Raw genomic sequence first — 20,421 nt, forward strand, 5'->3', positions numbered from 1 at the left:
AGTCAAATAGTATTAGGCCTGAGGAGGTCTTCTCTAGAATGTGTTTTTCTCCTCAGTCCTATTTCTCAGTTAAACAAACAAACAAACAAGGAGGATGGGAATTACAGTCCTCCCAACAGACGCTCAGAGCAGGCAGATGATAAATCCTGGGGACACAAACTGGAAGGTGACTCCAGCCTGTAATCCCTTTCCTCTAAGAGAGAGAGATGAACTTCTTGATACTAATGCTATATAACCTCACACAGAACTTACCAGGGTCTCAAGTGGTTTCCCCTCCAGCTTAAATTAGTTTTTCTTGTTATTTTAAAATCATCTCAGAGCCACGTGTCTCTACTTTGCAGAACTTCTAACATTATAACAAAGTGATTCTGGACCAGGACAGTAATGTTGATATTTCCTTAAGGTTGGGGCGGGGAAGGGGCTAGTTAATTAGTTCTGGTTATGCTGTCCAAGATTTCCTGGAGCTCACGGCCCTGTCTCAGCCTTCCAAGCACCAGGCCTCTCAGGTGCACACTATACCCGCCAAACAGTGTTACCTTTTATCACGTGTGTGCCAATGGTAAAAGGAGGAGTTTGGCATTTTAGAGATCACTTAAAGCCATTGTTACGGAATTTTTCACAGAGATGCTATCTCAATTAGATGCCGTCCAGTGATATTTATATGAGACTTTTACATGTTCAATTTTTATAAACCCTACTAGAAGTCCTTTTTGTCCCTTTTCTTTGCAGATCACCAAGATTCCATTGAACGGCCTGGGCTGTGGGCATTTCCAGTCTTGCAGTCAGTGTCTCTCTGCCCCTTACTTTATACAGTGTGGCTGGTGCCACAATCAATGTGTGCATTCCGATGAATGCCCCAGCGGTACATGGACTCAAGAGATCTGTCTGCCAGCAGTTTATAAGGTAGGGATATCTGCCAGCTACTAAGTATATTTTTTTTTTTTTTTGGTAAATGCAAATTCCAATAGTGAAAAAAAGAATGCAGATATCAATGCATTCATCTATGTGGGGGACGTCAGCCAAAGTCCCCCTCTCTGTCTTAGCTTTGACTTTAAGATAGCATTGGGACACCCTCTCATTCTGCATCCCAAGTGCTCGCTTCATGCTCCCTAGGTCCTCTCTAGCATGCTTGCTCTCCCTTAGGTCTGTGTGTATAACGCAGTGAGGCAGAGATGACCAGTACTGCTCCCCAGTCCAGATCTGCTCCCTCTGGAATCACCCACACTCATTCCTCCTTGCCTGCTCTAAGCAAGGTGCCCTAACCGAAGCTACCAACTCCACAGAGATAGGTGTCAGGTTCGTGGCATACGTGGAGCCCCTAAGTTGGACCTTTCACATTGATGAGCCTCAAACATAAAGGCTGGTTCTCAGGTTCACCTGTGGGTACCCTTTAGATCTTATCTCAGTGTACTTGATCATGAAATAATGACACAGAGACTAGCTCTTCTGGCATCTGCACTGCTATAAGACATATCGTGTGGCTTTAATCACTCTGAAAACACTGATGGCATGGCAAGACAAGAGATTAGTGTGGCCCCACTGAAGAACCTAACTCCTGGTAGAGACAGCAACCTTGACAATGCTGCCATACTCAAGGTGTTGCTTTATTTCTATAAGGTTTGGTTTGATACTATGAAATCTGAGGTCATTTTTTTTAAAATGTCTTGTCCCCTGTACATTTTGCTTGAAAAAAAAATTTCCCAAGTGAGGACCCAGTACTAACTTTTCTGTCTCCCGGTAGAATAGTTGGGACTTTTGTAAACGGTGCCTGCGAAAGATTCAAGTTAAAGGGCCGGGTCACCTGGTTCCCGCCAAGTAAACAAAGTAGCCGAGTGGAAACCCGACTGGAGTGTGTGGCTGCTTCCATTTAGTTATGGTTTAGAGCAAGCTTAGCAGTGGGTAACTGGGCTTTCAGTAAAGCCATTTTCTGCTAGGTATGACATGATTATCAAACCTTGGCTTGGTCAGCCAGAGAATGAACTGAAAACAGTAGGAAAGCAGCTCTGGGTATGTAGCGTGTTATTCAGTCTTCTTTTAAAACTCACATGCAACTGAATACTTGACTAAATCAACAGCCTTGGCAATTTCAGATGCCAGAAACTTGTACTCTTTACTGTCTGTGACAGCTATATGGAGTGTATGTGTGCATGCGTGTGTGTGTGTGTGTGTGTGTGTGTGTGTGTGTGTGTGTGTGTGTGTGTGTGTGGTGTAAACACAGGCTCACACAGTTAAATCACAACAGCTTCTTTTCAAACCTGTCCGCATTACTGTTTAAGAAAGTAGGCTGATAAACTGACCAGAAGGAGAACTTTATCCTGACCCTGGTGCCTCTCTTTATTAATCGTCAAAGTCTTGTTAAAATAGCTGACAACCGAGCAAAGAGCTTAACGTTTTCCAGAGCAGCATAGTTTCTCATACAAGTCTTCCTCTTCCTTCATCTTTCCAAAGTCCAGCCATCTGCAGTTGGTGACTTTCAAAGGTTTTGGTGTATCATACACATGTCGATGAGGTGTAGGTTTTATGGCAAAAGGAAAAATAGCAATCGCACAGCCGAGTCTATAAACCCACAAGCCCACCCCCCTCTATCTGTAGTTGTTAGGGAGATTTCATGCCATACTAGACCGTGACATTGGGCATTCTTACTGCAAAAAAAAAAATATATATATAATAATAATAAGATAAATTGTCCCCCCTTTCTTTTTCTGCCTTCAACTCTACATGCACAAATCCAGGCAATGTATAGAATTTCACTTTCTGATACATACACATTAACCTGCTTCTCAAGGTACATGCTATCCAGTAGCTGAGATAGTTTGCAATTTCAGATATGAATGATTTCAGGATTTTTAAACCCAATGCATTGTTTCAAATGTGCCCTCTGACTTCATACTTTAAGAGCAATGAGGAATGTTCAGAAAAGGAGGGGTAGTTTCACAGTATAGTCTGAATGTATCAGGGTGGGATAATCTTCATATATCATAGGACTGAAGACAGTCTCAGAGACACAGTAGAACTGTGTCATTGATCAGAATCCCAGATAAGGAGTAACAGCAGACCAGGCAGGACTTTGCCATCATCATATTTGTGACTTTATTTTTCCTGCTAAATCAGAAAGTGGCTTCAGTAGTAAATGTAATATTTGATTTTTTTAATGCTTTCTCATATTTTATTTTAATGGGGTGCACAAAAATAAGCCTAACACTTGATGGAACGAGCCCAGCAGTAATGTGATCTTTCACCTGTGAAAGGAGAGGAACTACTTTGTGGTGATATCTCCCCAGCCAGACAGGTGGGAGAGCAGGCCTCTGTGGCTCAGGACAGGACAGTCATTTCCTGCCTGGAGATTTTCTCTGCACCTCAGGATAACTCCTAGTTTGCCAGCCCATTGTTGGGGCTATTCAAGGGTGTGTGGTCTACGACAGCTTCCTTCCTTTTCCCCTGGAAGAGGGACAGTTCCTTCATAAGCTACTGGGACAGCATTCAGCTCAGAGAATGCTAAACAGAGCCAACCTTTCTAACTCGGGCCGGGGGTTGGGGGGTAGCGCAGGTTTTATAGTCACTTGTCTGTCGCAGTCATCACTTGTCACTAGGAGTCACAGCTACTAGGCAAGGATGTCTTTCTCAGGGATTGCCAAGTCTCGTTGCCATCTCATTGGAAGCGATGATGATGTGTGCTGAATGACAGGCTGCAGTTTTGATGAGAAACAGGGGAAGGGCTGGAGGCAGAAGGATCTGGTCCACATTGGCTTGGGCAGCTGTTTTGGAAGGGGGAAACTTCCTTACAGTGAGCAGAGACCGGGTGTCAGCCTTGGCCTGAAGAGTCCTGGGAGTGATTGCCTCTTCGCTTCTGCTGGATTGCCAATATCATAATAAACAGATTTTCCCCCTAGCAGTTCTCATTTGGCTAGACATAGATGAGGTGAGTTTTCATGAAAGGCACAACTGTGTAATGGATTTTTATGGGTAAAAAGGCGATTATAAAAGCATTAAGCTGAGACTTTAGAGGGGTTTGGCAACAAGAGTGAGTTGAGACACTGTTTTGTAATTATTTGCTTAGGAAGGATGGGAATGTTTGCAAGCTTGAGTTCTCCTGAAAGTTCTTCTTAACTGTCCAGTGGCGCGGGCCTGGCTTTTTAGTAAGTGCCTTGGCTGGTTCTGAGTTGCCCAGGTCGTCACACTTCTTTTTCCCACCATTGTACTTTACAGTACAATTTACAATATGTCCCCCCAAAAGAGCATTTCCTCTCTCAATTGTCACACAGCTCCCCAGGAGGAGCTTATTTTTAACTTGGAAATGTGTTTTGCCTAAATAATTTTAGCCTAGGAATAGTCATCATAAATGCTTCACGTTACAGTATATGATGGCTGCCACCATCTTAGAGTAACTCCAGGGGTCACTTTTAACACACCAAAAATGAGCCTCTTATTCACTGAGGAAAAACATTTTCAAAATGAGATAAAATAATGTCAATAAGTAGAATTAGAAAAACAACTACAATACTGATTTGAGGATCTCTCAGTTTAGATTTTTGCCAGTAGAAACAGTATGTTGTTTGTAGTAAATATTATCTAATTTCATGTAGGTTCTGGATCAAAGTTCACCATATTTAAAAAGCAACTAAAATTCTTATTAATTACTTTATTCTGAGACTTGGAGAGGTGTTCAACAGAGCCCCTGAGTTTAGCTCCCAGTACCCACATTACAGCTATAACGCCAGGATCAGGGGAGGAAATGCCCTCTTCCGGCTTCCATAGTCAGGTTGTTCACAAGCACAAACCCACACATAGAAACACATGCAGGTGAATTTTTCAAAATAAAAATAAATATTAAAAAGTAGTACATAGTTTGCTTGGTTTCTACAATATGAAAGATGATCACATTCTGCTGGATTTACCATTGTAGGTGTTCCCCACCAGTGCACCCCTTGAAGGAGGAACAGTGCTGACCATATGTGGCTGGGACTTTGGATTCAAGAAGAATAATAAATTTGATTTAAGGAAAACCAAAGTTCTGCTTGGCAACGAGAGCTGTACCTTGACCTTAAGCGAGAGCACGACAAATACGTAAGGAACGTGGTGACTTCGCTGGGTTTGCCTTGGAAGATAGGCTGGGTTTAATTGTGTTTTCCAAAAAGAAAAAAGACAATTGTTCAACCTGCTCTGCTCATCCAGGAATCCACAGGGGTCTTGACCTGTCGTAGCATTTGAAGATGTGTTTGGTTTTCTTCAAGTGACATGGCTTAGAACAATTCAGCTTCCACAAGTTGTTATTAGACTTGTTCACTTGATTTAATCTTTATACGGAGTTGGAGAGTTTAGTATTTGCATTTATTACTGTGGTTTAGGGTGTTTGGCAGTTGCACATGTAGCATTGCGTGTGTAAGTTAGAAGATAACTTCAGGAATTTGGTTACCTCCTACTAATGTAGGTTCCAGGGCTCAAACACAGACCATCAGACATGTGGTAACTGCTCTTCCATCCTGCTAGACTAACATCTAGGAGTTTTGAAACTACTAAAATAAAACTCTGCAGAAATTGCCTGTGCAATTTGAAAACATGGCCCTTCCCCTTCAGACCTCAAACATTCCCCCCAAAGGTCTTTCATGAACATCGATAAACAGCAGGGTGTCTGTCGTCTGTTCACGATTCATTTGCTGGTCCTTGGAACAGTGGTGAAGCCATCAATGAAATCAAACAGTTTTAAGACTCTTTTTAGATGAATTTATATTCAGGTCATATTCATTGGTACTCTGCCATCTGGGCATCCCCCAAATCGTAAGCATTGTCGGTTCCATTCTTGCCTAACATTAAGAGAGCTGGGGTACAGCCTGCCTGAGCTAAACCAGAGATCAGAGCTGCTGCTCTCTGATAAAGACGGTATTCTCTTGTATTCTACATATCTCTTCTAAAATCCCTAAATACCACAGTAACCAGGTAACCCAGAGGTTACTTGTTATAGTGCAGTAGCAACAACCAAAGTTTTAACAGTTGAATCATTATGGTTGACCCTAGATTTCATTCTAGGGTCATCATAAAAGACCTTAATATAATAACCAAAACCAATTAATATCAAGCTTGCTAGGCCAAAGACCAAAGCAAATTCACTCTAGAGACATCCCTTGTTCTTCAAATCTCTAAATTATTAAAATGTGAATTAAGATCTATAAAGAAAAGACAATTCATAAACTCTTTTTAGAAGTAACTTAGTAAAAACAAATTATATTAAACTTCATATATATATATATACATATATGTATTAAACTCTATTGTAGAGTAAACTCTATATCAGTAGTCTATAAGACTACTGATAAAAATGGCAACATTGGTAGCTGAGGAGATGCCTAGGTTGCTAATGTGCTTGTCAGTCAAGTATAAGGACCAACGTTCAATATCTCGCACCCAAATAAAAGGTTGAGTGTAATGATGCTCACTGGTTCCAGCACTGGGGAGGCAGAGGCAGAAAGACTCTTGGAGCTTTCTGGCCAGCCAGTCTAGCCTATTCAGGGATCTCCAGGTCCCAGAGAAAGAGCTCATCTCAAAATCAGGTAGATAGCTCCTGAGAAATAACACCCAAGATTGGCTTCTGTCTTCGACATGCATACCTGTGCCCCCAACATGACACAGCAATCATAATTCCATGCAAAACCTGGCACAGTTGCATTATCCTTTAAGTGGTTTAAATGAGTTTGTGACAACGACAGTCATAGAAATATAGCTGTTGGCATAAATTGGTGAAGAGAGCTGGCTTCTTCATAGCTGGCACACTGCTTCTTAGACTGCTGACACAGCCTATGTTACATGTGCCAGACAACCACGCACATAACTTTACAGGTTAGGTCATCATGCACTTCTTAGCTGGTGAGTCTGCATTGGTGACATGAAGTTTCCTACAATGGTCGAAGTAAAGTTTGGCATAACTGTTCAAAAAGTAGAATTACATAATTTTTTTTCAGCCTTAATGCTTCCATGAAACTGAGCTTGCTGTTTGGAGTCACGTGCTCACAATTTGGGGTTTAATGTCCCATCACAACAAGCAGCCAAACCAGGAAATCAGAAAATGCATGTGGATTTGAAACATATTAAGCTGTGCTCTTTTTATTTTTTTTTTTCAGGTTGAAGTGCACAGTTGGTCCCGCGATGAGTGAGCACTTCAATGTGTCTGTGATTATCTCAAACAGTCGAGAGACAACACAATACAGTGCATTTTCCTATGTAGTAAGTCCAAGAAGTGCTTTTGCTCATGACCTAGGCTATTTGTTTTTATACTAAAAGAATAAAGATTTTTATTAAGCATCCGCTTAAAGATGGAACTAACCAGTTCCTCTTTGGTTTTGTTGCCCATTCAGAATCCTGTAATAACAAGTATTTCTCCAAGGTACGGGCCTCAGGCTGGAGGCACCTTACTCACTTTAACTGGAAAATACCTCAAGAGTGGCAATTCTAGACACATTTCAATTGGAGGGAAAACATGCACTTTAAAAAGGTATTGTAAATACTTTTGCTTATTAATATCTGTGCCTTAATACGCCATGCCAAGTTCTTTTGCGTTTGCGCAGAGCATAATAAAGATGTTTCTGTATGATTCTCTGCCACTGATGATTCTCTCTTTCCAAAATCCATCTGCTTCCTCTTGCTGATTTTTCTATCCTTCCCTTTTGATTGATTAATCCCCATTCTGAGCTTTGTCTTGCTACCCACTTCTTTATTGTGGTGAGTCTTAACCTGAGCTATACAGTGAATTAAAGCTCTGGTCATCAACAGGACATCAAAACGAGCATTTCTATCAATATTCAAAGATAAAGAAGATATGTGGAGAGACAAAATGGGTGAGGTTATATTTGAAAGGTAGTTATTTTTCTCCTTCTTAGAGTTGAAGGAGTTAAGTACCAAACTACCAAATGTACTTTGAAGCTTGCTTGAACCGCCAAATGTTTTGAAGTCACAGATGGCCTTTCAACAAGGCTAAGTGTGGGATCTAGTTGAATATAAACAAGCTATATGACAAGGAAATGTCACTGAGTTGTGTTTTTCAACTTACAGATATAATTTTGGGGTATGTATATCACTAATAACTGATGTCTGCTCTTTATTCTTTCCTTCTTTTCTTTCTGGTCTTTTGTGTTTGTTTGTTGTTCAGTGTATCAGATAGTATCCTCGAATGCTACACCCCAGCCCAAACTATCTCTGCTGAGTTTCCTGTGAAATTGAAAATTGACTTGGCTAATCGAGTGACGAGCAGCTTCAGTTACCGGGAAGACCCCATTGTCTATGAAATCCACCCGACCAAATCTTTTATTAGGTGAGTAAAATCTTCTGATGAGTGGGAAAAAAGCGAGAACAGAGGACAGCTAGGCTGAGGAACACCCAAGGGGCATCCCACTTTTAATCCCCTGTTGCAGCGCTGCTGTACTTCTTTTCACCTTTCCAGTTCAGTGGGAAATTGTACTTAGGTTCTCAGGACAGTCTGACTTTATTGATGTTACTTCCTGTCAAGAACAGTTCTTCCTATTATTCATTTCCTGTTATGCTTTCAACTCCTAGATAAGAACAGTTCAACCTGGTGCCATGGTATATATGCACCCATGTCATATATAGTATATTTCCATCTGTGTCAATTCTCTGCTGAGCCGCAGGTCGCCTTTTCCGCCTCTCTTCTCATTGTGTTTTGTGACCCCTTTACACATACATAGTTCTTTTCTGCACCAGACTCTGTTTTAGTCAGTATCTATTGAGCCTCTCCCATTTTTGCTTGTTCTATCAGCCTGCCGACAATAGTCATGGACATTTTTCTTCTCCACATTTAGTTGGCAAGATTGCAGCCATTTCTACAGCTAATGAAATATAATTTTCTTTAAATATTCTCAAATTTCCAGAGAAATTTCCCTAAACTCCCACTCAACCCTAGCAAGTTCTCTAGCATTATAAGAGTATAATAAGTATAAAGCTGAATATAAGACTGAACCTCTGCACAGTTGGTGGAAACACTAAATATTCCTGTTTTCTATTTCATTTTACCAGTGGCGGAAGCACAATAACGGGTATTGGAAAGACCCTGAATTCGGTTAGCATCCCAAAACTGGTAATAGATGTGCATGAAGTGGGCATGAACTACACAGTGGTAAGTCCTAGAGCAGCCATTCTGCTCAGAGCTCTGCCAGTGCTGCCAGGCATTCAGGGCACAGGGACATTTGGGCTTTGTCTAATCACCTGCAGCAGAGGTCAAAGGGTACTTTTATTCAACAGTAGAATCTTGGGCTGACATTGTACATATACATGCATATACACACACATGTTTATACACCAATGAAGACCTTCATTCAGCTTGATCATCAGTTTTCAAGCTTGTTGGTATAAACACAAACTTGTCACAAGCCAAAGGTTATCTGGGAAGAAGAGTCACAATTGGAAAAGTGCCTCTATCAGATTGGCCTGCAGGTGGGTCTCTAGGGGCATTTTTTGTCATCATCATCATCATTGATGTTGAAGGACCAGTCTACTATGAGTGATGCCCTCCCTAGGTCCTGGGAGGGATATAAAAGGTATTTTAACATGAGCCTGGAGAATGTGCCAGTATGTGGAATTCCTCTGTGGTCTTTCGTTGAGTTCTTGTTCCTAACGTTCCTCAGTGATGGAGTGTGATTTGAGAGTTGTGACATGAAATAAACCCTCTTCTCCCAAGTTGATTTTGGTCCTGGAGCTTTGTCACAGCAGTGCAATCCTAATTAGCATGGCCCACAATGAGTTTCTCAAGTGAAAGAAATATGATAGACATTTTTATGAGTGAGACACATAAATACTATGTTTTAATCATAATTATGTTTTTTTCTTTTCTTTAAACACATATTACATGATACCAATAAGCTAGATAGATCTATAGTATACATACAAAAACCTTGTATGTACAGATAGATAGATGTATTTCTTACACATATACAATCAAAGATGATTTTGATTAATGAAACTAAGAAATTTTAAACTATTACAAACCTCTTGATTAAAATAATAATAATGCAAAACACAGCACCCACCTCCACTCCTTTATGTATCTCAGACTGTGGATCAAAACGCTTTTTCTTGCATTTTCTTACCATGGCCCTTATCTCTTTATTAGCACCCAGAGAATGCTAATAAAGTACTATTATCAAGTATGTCAATGGTATTTTTCATTTCTTCACTTTTTTTATTTGCAAGCTCAACCATGATTTACCTTTAATGATGATGTATCCATCTGTTGCTGTAACAATTTTACATTAGGCCTAGCATCCAAGTCTGCAATAACAGCATCTGGAAGATGGAGACAGGAAGATCAAGAGCCTAGGGTTGGCTCCTACTGTATAGCAAGTTCAAGACCAGACTGGGGCTAAATAGACCATTTCAAAAACAAAATAAACACCAGTAATCTCAATCCAAACTTCAGAACAGTGTATATCTTGTAGTGTTTTTCTGCTGTGAAATGCCACACATCAGTTGGACACATGCACTCAACTTGAAGTAAAGGCTCTAAGTGCTCTCGCACTCTCTCTCTCATATACAGTCTAGACTGGGCAAGTGGTAGATTGAATTATAGTACTTTCTTTGAAATTCCCCCATCTAATACTTCTCAAGGACTAAAGCCACTCTGGTCCTTAATTACAGAAAGCAATTTGGGACTAAAAAATATCAAGCCAAATCACCAAACACTAAGGTCATCTCAAATGAGATTCTTCTTGACCCTCTCAGTCATCCACATTGCATCACCTCTAACAAGTGTTATTAGATTCTTATCTTATTTCTGAGAGATGATGCTCCAGGGAGTCACAGCATGAAGTTAAGGGCCTTGAAGCCAATCCCCATACATGGCCACTAACAAAGTTAGAATACCACTGCTATTAATTTAGGAGACATCCCTTCTCCACAACCAAGATATGGTTTTACTTTAACCAAATAAAAATAACACAAACCCTCATGGGTGTTGGCGTGTGACTGTTTAAAGTTGGGTCTAGGAAATGATTTGTTTACTAAAGACCAAGTCTCCATTATTAAGATAATGACTGAGCTTGCTCTCATCTCCCTTACCCAAAGATGACATATTAAATGCTTGCCTGAAGCCTTCATTGTCAGATATAAAAGAGGCATGCCCTAAGAAAAACTCAAACAGTGGTAGTAGATATTTTTTAAAGTCCTAATGGTCTACACATCTGGAAATACAAACTCCTCTTGTTTGAGTTAAAAATGCAGCATACTACTTAGTGTTGGACTGGAGTGAGAAATTTAAGGGTATTCTACTATTTGCTTTTTCATTATTCCTTAATTTACTATCATTTCTAAACTCTTCCCCATTGCCTGTGGCTTACAGAGTTTAAAGTTGACCAAGATGAATTGAATGCATTTATTATTAACATTTATTTTTATTAACAAATAAAAACTCATGGTCAGGCCTAATGTAGATATATATATCCAGCCACAATAATTTTTTAATTCCAATAAACTCGGTGCGTTAAAATATAGAAATAATTAATTTAACAAAATGTAGATTAATGTGTTAATGCATGCTGTTTCCCAGATTATTTTGTGGTTCCTAGGTTTTTATTATTATACAGAGAATTATTGTGGTAACTGTGAAATCTTTCATTTCCGTTTTATAAGATCATAGGAATAAATAGCTGTCAGTGCTACGACATTATATTTGATATAAAACTAAATATTGCAATGTATTTTATCTATGTAGTATCTCTTTTTTATCTGATTCCAACATAGATTTTTAAATACAAACTGTTTTAACATTATTAAGAAGAAAATATCACACTGTAAATTCTGTGCTTTTTATGTATATCCTGAGGCCTTTTGCTATTGTGAGCATAAGTAATTGTTTTATCTCCAACTATACTTGTCAAAGAAAAGGAAATCTAAGGGATGTTGTTGCCTGTTTGTCTTTTCCTTGGGGGAGCAACACAGCCCTTTGACTTTAAATATACCACTTTGTGTGGCTGGTTTTAGTCAAGTACAATCAAGAGGAAACTGCATTTTCCAAAATTCCATAAATCAGAATTTCAAAGAGGAAGATTTGAAATGAGAGATGAAAGGATATAAAATAATAATAACAGCAGAGCCTTTGTAGCACAGACAGCATTGTTTAGAGACGCTACAGAGTCCAACAGAAGCAAGGCCCAGCCGTGATGATAGTGAACATTGATGTTTAATGCCTTGGTAACACCCTACCCCATCCGTCAGATGTGTGACCAGGCTGAATGAAGTATGTTTTCCAAGTTCAATATCTGTATCTAAAAGTGGACCCAGGCAGGTGGATCACTGAGTCCAAGGCCACTCTGGTTGACAGAGTGAGTTCCAGGACAGCAAGGGCTATACAAAGAAACTCTGCTCACAGACCCCCCCCCCCCCCCAAAAAAAGGGCAACATGCCATCTTCCTGTAGGAATATAAGGACCATTAGATGAGACTGACTTTGTATTTTGAAACTAATCCTTACCAGTGAACACACTAATAGAGTGCATGGACATTGTCAGCTCTGGTGCTAACCACCTGGAACTTGGCCAATTATAAAACGTGTCATGAAACATCCCACACTGAGGAGAACACTTAAATCTTATTTACTAAGTGAGGAAACTCAGTTTTTGTGTGATTCCTTTACCTCAGTTCTTAAAACTTAAAAATGGGATCTGAAGCAAAGGTTTCTAAGTTATCAAGGTCCAGCCACTGTTGGTCCATAACTGCTTTACAAAATGAGGAAGCGGTTCCACCAGGAAAGTGCCTTGTTGATCTAAGGAAAATCCCATGATGAAGGTAAGAGCCAGCTGCCACTACATCATCGTAGCTTATTCACAGCATGTGAAGCTCAGTTATTTGGAAACTTTTACCTCCATTGTGTCTCCCCAAAATGTGTTCTTCAATATTAGGAAGTTAAATGAAGAACGTGTTTGACAACTGATGTATTTTGAGTTGATTGTGAAGTTATGAAATAGCCAAGTAGTCTAAATGCTGTCTATGCCCTGCTGATGGTGGGAACTCTGTCTTCTCTAGGCCTGTCAGCATCGCTCAAATTCAAAGATCATCTGCTGTACCACTCCTTCCCTGCAACAGCTGGACCTGCAACTCCCCCTGAAGACCAAAGCCTTCTTCCTGTTAGACGGGATCCTTTCCAAACACTTTGATCTCACTTATGTACATAATCCTGAGTTTAAGCCTTTTGAAAAGCCAGTAATGATCTCAATGGGCAATGAAAATGTAGTGGAAATTAAGGTAAGAGTTGCTTAAAATACTCTCTTAAATGAACTTGAACTTCTCTGTTCACTTCACGGCTATGTGAATAGAGTCATTGTATGTGCTCAATGTATCTTATTCTACATCAGCAAATATCAAAGCTCTGAAAACAAATCTTTTTGGCAGAAGACTAAAAGATAAGCGTAGTTATCCATTGCTTCTTAATGAAGCATTTAAGACCCCTTCCCTGTATATTATTAAAAAGTAACAAATGCTGAGCATAAATCTATCAAACAGGCTCCCGCCGATGCTGTCATGATAATATGATGGCATACATTTCCTTGTGGGCTTCACCTACGCGTGCTTATTGGAAGACAAACAGTAAGGGCTGTGATGGTAGATGCATTAGTTGCAGTTTCGTGTTTCCTTGTAGCATGTGAACTTCTGTATCTGTGTGTAGCCAGTTGCAGGGGAGGGGCAGGCATGCCATGGCAAATATTTGAAGACCAGAGGTCAACTTTTCAGAGTTGGCTTTTCTTCTTGTTGTACCATCTCTCTCTCTCTCTTTCTCTCTCTCTCTCTCTCTCTCTCTCTCTCTCTCTCTCTCTCTCTCTCTCTCTCTCTCTCTCTCTCTCTCTCTCTCTCTCCCTCTGTCTCTCTTTCTTTCTCTCTTCTCTCTCTCTCTCTCCTCTCTCTCTCCCCCTCTCTCTTTCTTTCTCTTTCTCCCACCCCCTCTCTCTGTAGGCATATGTGTGTGCATATATATGTGTATGTCTATATACATATAGACATACACATATATATTCTTTGAGAATTTCATAGACACATGGTGTATTTTATCCATATTCACTCCCCATTCCTCCCTGTAACTCTTCCCAGATACCTGCCCACTGCCTTTAAACTTCATATCCTCTTTATAAAAAATAAAAAAAAACCTACCAAATCCAATTTGCATCCCCCTTATTATATTCATAGACCTGGATCATCCAAGGGAATGGACTTGTAGTTGACCTACCAGAGACCACACTCTTTAAAACAATAAAATCAACTGTTCTCCAAAACTCCTACACATGCCAACAACTCCTTAGCTAGAGATGAGAGCTCACATACAGGTTCTGTGCAGACAGCTGTGTGTTCCTGAATGAACAGTTTGGACATGAACTGTGTGGAATGAACAGCCAGAAGGCACAGCTTCGAACTGCTCATACCCACCCTCTGGCTCTTACATCTTTCTACCCCTACCCCCCTTCCCCCTTTCTCCCCTTTGCCCTTTCTCCCCTTCCAAGATGTGATCCCTAAGGCTTGGGGAAGAAAGGGTGATATGGATGTTCCATCCCTGGCTTAGCACTCTGCTAATACTGATTTTCTGCACTTTGACCAGGTCTTAGTTTCTGTAGTAACCACCATGCAATGCACAAAGTCCCCTGACAAAGTCTGAAGTCTACATTAATCTACAAGCATAGAGATAAGAATTTAGAGGACAGATTTTTATGCCTGTTTAGCAAAATAATAGTAGTGGATTTGACTCCATGGAAACTGTCAATTCCCAGACCTTGGGTTCTTGACTACATTTCACAGCAAGACAGACTCTTACTGTTTCTGCCACTCCAGGCTTGATGGTCCATAAGTTTCTAAGCAGTTCTCTTACCTCTGCCTCCCCATCATAAGAGTACTGGGATTATAGATGCGCAGCATTTAACTTTTTACATGGTCTTTGGGTATTCAATTCATCTTATATCCACTGGGCCATTTCATAGGTATGGTTAAATCTAAGCTGATTTATAAATGAATCTGGATTGCCACCACCTTCGGAATACATTAGCTTCTAAAACCTACTTCATACATAGTAATGGATCACCTCCTTGCTGCAGGTAAAGATCACTAAAACCCAAGCAGAAACAGTAAGGACTCAGATCAGCTGTCTTCTGTTATTTCAGTCATTTTTACTTCAGATAATAAGAAAGCTAGCAAAATGATTAAGATTTGAGCTTTCCAGAGTCCACTCAAACAGCAAAATCTTCATCCCTCACTCACAACCTGATTTTTGAAACATTAAGAATGTTTTCTCCTGAAAGAACATCTGAATGCATATATGAGCACACGGGAGCAGCAGAGTAACCCCTGCTCAGGTGTGATGTGGGTGGCATGGGTCACCTCCATCTGAGTGACACTTCCACTGAAATCGTTCTGCTTTTTCAAGGAGATTTTTTATCTCCGAACAAACCCATGCACACACTCGCCCTCACACAATCACTAACCTCACCATTGCATTTTGTACAATAATTAAGTAAACCCAGCATGAAATTAAATGGAAGCCTGCTTCACTGAACAGCATGTTTGCCACACCAAAGTTTTTTCGTCAGCTTCTTTAATTAGTTTTAGAAAAAGAGAAAGGGTTTTTATCACTTCTCTCCTTCTTCCCCCCAATAAAACTAATCTAGTGTGACCTTTTGCTTTCAACAATAGCGGTTTGTTTTTTGAAAGATTCCATTTGGTTTTTCTTGATGAAAACAAAGGTTTGTGTGCAAATAGTTTTATGACACCCCAAAACACTACTTTCCTGTTCCAGTGTCTCTGATGGACAGATTAGAGATAAACGGTTCTTTATCCACCCTTTCAAACCTGGTATTTGATGGAAAAGAAACCCCTCTCTGTAAATTAAGCAGCCATTATTCAATGTCCTACAAAGTTGTTGGACCAAGAAAAACATGACTTGACATCACCCTAAATCTGTTAATAGTATTTCCAACATGGCCCAAGTTCCTTAGAGATGGGGACAAAGCAGTCCCCTTTCTTCGCTATGTAAAGTTCACTCGTTCTCTCTAACAATCTATAACACTTGTGTGTCACAAAGCTGTGCTTCTCCGGGAACAAGACAGTTTAGGGTAATTGTTTTAATATCCTGATTCATGCCTTTCCCATACAACATTTTCTGTCAGTCTAGGAGGAAATATAAGTGGAATGTATGATCTTATTTACTGACCCTTTATCAATTTCTAAAATCCATTGCTTTGAATCCCCTGCCTCTCTTGGACAGCCAGTAGTGTGTTTTGTGAAAAGAACTCCTTGTACTTATTCCATCCACTGCCATTCAAACTTGAGAGCAAAGGGTATTTGTTTTCCATTAATGACAGTGCTATGGTGCTACAGTGTGGCTTGGTTGTAGACCTCTCATCTAGCATGCTAGTCCTAACCAATAATACTACAAAAATAAACCTATTAAACAAAAAACAAGTGGGAGCTAGAAAGGTGGGTCAGTGGTTAAGACTGCTCTTGCAGAAAAACTGAGTTAGGGATTGGTTCCCAGCACGCATGCCAAGCCTCACAGTCATCTATATGTTTAACTCCAGAGGATCTCATTGCCCAAGAAACATGCATGTGCACATAACAAATAAAGAAGAGGAGGAGGGAGGAGCCAGAGGGGGAGTGGAAGGAAACTGGAAGTTAGGGGTCACAGTGCCTGCTTTTAATGCCATTATTGGTAGCTGAGATAGGAAGATAAGGGATTCTAGGCCAGCATGGGCTATATAGTGAAACAATGACAGAAAGCAAAGGAAGCAATATTCATGGGAGAAATTATGCTATGAAAATTGTTGTTTACTGCCAGGAAGAGTTCACATTTCTTGACCAGATGTACCTATAAGAATCCCTTACTTAAAGAGGACCATGATAGTTTTCAGCCCCAGTTGTAGGATCTGCCTCAGCAACTAGTTGGCCTGGTAACTATGCAAAGGGACCAGCCACAATAGCACCAAATATCTGTCATTCTTAATGACAGATCTGGAATCCTATAGATGTTAGGGGTAGTTCAAGCCCACCTGAAGTACTTGTGAAAGGTGCTGTAGAGTCAGCTTCTCTTTGGGAATACACAGTGGGGTTCCCATTGGGAATACACAGTAGGGTTCCCATTGAGAGCACACAGTGGGGTTCCCAGTGGGAGCACGCAGTGGGGTTCCCAGTGGGAGCACGCAGTGGGGTTCCCAGTGGGAGCACACAGTGGGGTTCCCAGTGGGAGCACGCAGTGGGGTTCCCAGTGGGAGCACGCAGTGGGGTTCCCAGTGGGAGCACGCAGTGGGGTTCCCAGTGGGAGCACGCAGTGGGGTTCCCAGTGGGAGTACACAGTGGGGTTCCCATTGGGAGTACACAGCGGGATTCCCAGTGGGAGTACACAGTGAGGTTCCCAAGAACAACAGCACTCATGTTTATGAAGGATTTTACAGTCAGCACAAAGTTTTTAATTTATGTTATTTGATTTAACTCTTATGTGGACCTTTGAAGTTAAGAGGTCAGTAAGTATTATTCCCTATTAACAAATAAATAAACAAGTTTACAAAGATTAACTTAATTGTCTTGGGGTCCCTCTGGGGAGCAAACAACGCTACTAAGGCTTACATACAACTTCCCTGAATCCAAATTCCATAAAATCCACTGAATTACAGTGTTTCTAATTATTTAGTTTCATTTAATGAATATAAAAATGCTTTTTAGTAGAGAAATGCTTTATCATGTGACATAGGTTGTGCACACTTATTTGAGTGAAATAGCTCTAAACTTTTTTTTAAGTTTTATTTTAAGTGTGTATGTGTGTGAGTGTGTGTATCTGCATAGGTATGTACAGGTGGAAGTCTGGGTACCTGTGGAGTCCAAAAGAGAGTGGATCCCTTGGAGCTACCTATAGGCCATGTTGTAAGCCACATGGATGATAGAACTGAACTCAGGTCCTCTAGAAGGGTAGTAAACGGTTTTAACTGCTGAGCCATCTCTCCAGCCCCACTCTAAACTTTCTTCAAAGATCTAAAATTTGATGAGAAAGTCTTTGTTTTCCCCTAGTTGTTGCTCATTGAGTGAGAAATAGACTTTGCATCAGATAGAATTTGCTAAGCTTTGCGACTCGAAGTTTAGCCCTCCTCCTGTAAATCAGCAATCACAAAATACCAAGAGTCTTTACAGGAGAAAATTAGATCACTGTAATACCGAGTTGTTCTTTGTGTCTAAGGAATTGAAGCTCTCTCTCATTTATGACATTTTATTTAGAATCCCGTATATTGTCACTTCAATGTCTACAGAACTGAGCTGACCTTGTAAATGTATTCTTCTACTTAAAAAATAGTTGATAATCAGTAATGGAAGATTCAAAATCATTTCCAAGGCTCAATAAAGCTACATTTACTTTGAATACAAAAATTAAACTGCATCCAGTTTTATTCTTCCTGCTTTGGTATCAGTTCCTCATAAATAGACAGTCTATCTGATTTTAGCTTTTAAAGGTGTTTCACCTTCAGTGCTGTTGATAACATATATTCTATAAGTCAGTGCTTATCATGTGTTCGTTGATGGTTATGAATCAAAAAGAATTCAGTCTTTTAGTTGTTTATTCTTCTAATTCTCCAAGGAGATAGATCATAAGGTTGAACACACGAGTCCTGGAGAAGGATGTGCATTATTGTCCTCCCTCCCCCTACCCTTAGCTATTATCTAAGCACACGAGGCACATGTTAGGGCTTCTCTCATAAATCAAGCCCTCTGATTCCTTAATCTCTTTCCTCTGTCATTCACTGAATTCCCTCCAATATGTGAGTAAAGGCCTGCGCCCTTCCTAGACCTAACCAACAAGTTGTCATTTCAAGCCCCAAAAGGACCCGTGAGATTTATGTGCTTCTCTGTTGAATTACCCTGTGCGGCTGACCTAGATCAATGGCTTGCTCCTACCGCCTCTGGAAGTACAATAAGGGCAGGATTTGTCTGTGTTCATTTCTTCAGTAGTCTTAGAATATAAAGATGTGCCTTCTTTCAGATATTCCTATTTCTAGAATGCTGTCAGACCTACCCATCTTGAAATCCATGAGGCACTGCAAGGAAAAGCACTTTATGGACACACTCAGGAGCTTATAAAACAAAGTTGCAAGACTATCTTTTTTTAAGAACTGTTCCTTGTCCATAAGAAAAATAGTAATAGGTTTTGATAGCTTTCTTCTCCAAGTAACAGCCTGTTTAATAAATAACTACTCATTAAGTCTTGACATGAAAAAAAATGTATTCATGTTTTGCACTTCTTTCCCAAGATTAATGATTGCTTTCTTGAACAAAATGTTGACGTTTTAACATTTTAACATTCCTGATGTTAACTCAAGTTAACTATGCCAAGTTGGGTAATGTTTAATAATCCTCAAGAAACTACATAATTATTCAAAAAAAAAGGCAATTGTGCTCTCAAAACATAATGAAGGTCATACGGCATCTTCTGGGAATTTCATTGAAATGAATTTACTTATATACATTGTTCAACTAAGCAAGAAGAATAAAAAGAAATTGCCAGGCTCAAACAGCTAAAGGAATATATCGACGAGGCAGTTCGTTGGATCTCTGGAGATGAGACCTTGGCTTTGGTATTTCCCAAAGTGTTTGTTGTGATTCTAAAAGTGAATCATTGCAAACAGAAGTGTTAAGCAATTCAGAAGGTTCAGCTGCTAAACTCAAAGCTGTTTTCTTTTTGTCAAACGTCCATCCTCTGTGTAAAGACAGTAATAAGATGATTATGCATGACAGTTTTCAAAGTAAGGACACAAACAATATTCCCTTCCCTTTCCTCTAAAACTGAACTTGATGGAAAATCTCCTCTTAACCATTTAGCATTTCCTGCCTCATGTCCTGAAATCCTCACACTCCCTTTCAGCCAGCCCAACTCCCATGAAACGGAGCACCATAAAAAATCACATTTCTTGGAAAACATGAACTGCGTTTGCTGTACTCTCGGCTTCCTTCTAGAGTTGCTAGCGTTCCTACTGACCTGTGAAGTGTTAATGGCCTTCCATTTCTGTTTTCTTTTTCCATTCCAGGGAAAAGATATTGACCCTGAAGCAGTTAAAGGTGAAGTGTTAAAAGTTGGAAATAAGAGCTGCGAGAGTCTTCAGTGGCATTCTGAAGCTGTGTTGTGTACAGTCCCCAGTGACCTGCTGAAACTGAACAGCGAGCTAAATATAGAGGTGGGGTTCCCGCAAGCCTCTCATGATGTAAATAAGGATGCCGCTATAATTATGTCACCAGGAGGCTTAAAATAAATCATTAAAGCTCATCTGTATGTTGGCTCTAGCTCATCAGCTCAGCCTTAGTGCCTAGATGTGATTTGAGAAATGTCGAGGTTTTTAATCACACTGTCTCTTTCTCCTGGGTCAAACATATAATTCTCAAAAGTCAGGCCACACTCTTGCCAAAACATGCTGCCACT

General features: G+C 40.2%; 1 protein-coding gene across 5 annotated transcripts in view; it reads left to right on the plus strand.

Moving 5' to 3' along the window:
• The window catches only part of Met (MET proto-oncogene, receptor tyrosine kinase), a 103,649-nt gene that overhangs the window by 59,945 nt on the left and 23,283 nt on the right, over nt 1-20,421 (plus strand). For all 5 annotated transcript variants that reach the window (XM_031381219.1, XM_031381220.1, XM_031381218.1 and 2 more), the window contains 8 exons: nt 730-903; nt 4,904-5,064; nt 7,113-7,215; nt 7,347-7,483; nt 8,138-8,299; nt 9,019-9,118; nt 13,017-13,235; nt 20,033-20,179. In XM_031381219.1, the coding sequence (XP_031237079.1) occupies nt 730-903; nt 4,904-5,064; nt 7,113-7,215; nt 7,347-7,483; nt 8,138-8,299; nt 9,019-9,118; nt 13,017-13,235; nt 20,033-20,179 (1,203 nt within the window). The remainder of the gene's footprint in view (nt 1-729; nt 904-4,903; nt 5,065-7,112; nt 7,216-7,346; nt 7,484-8,137; nt 8,300-9,018; nt 9,119-13,016; nt 13,236-20,032; nt 20,180-20,421) is intronic.

Source organism: Mastomys coucha, unplaced genomic scaffold (genome assembly GCF_008632895.1).
Source record: "Mastomys coucha isolate ucsf_1 unplaced genomic scaffold, UCSF_Mcou_1 pScaffold20, whole genome shotgun sequence".
NCBI classification, from domain to species: Eukaryota; Metazoa; Chordata; class Mammalia; order Rodentia; family Muridae; genus Mastomys; species Mastomys coucha.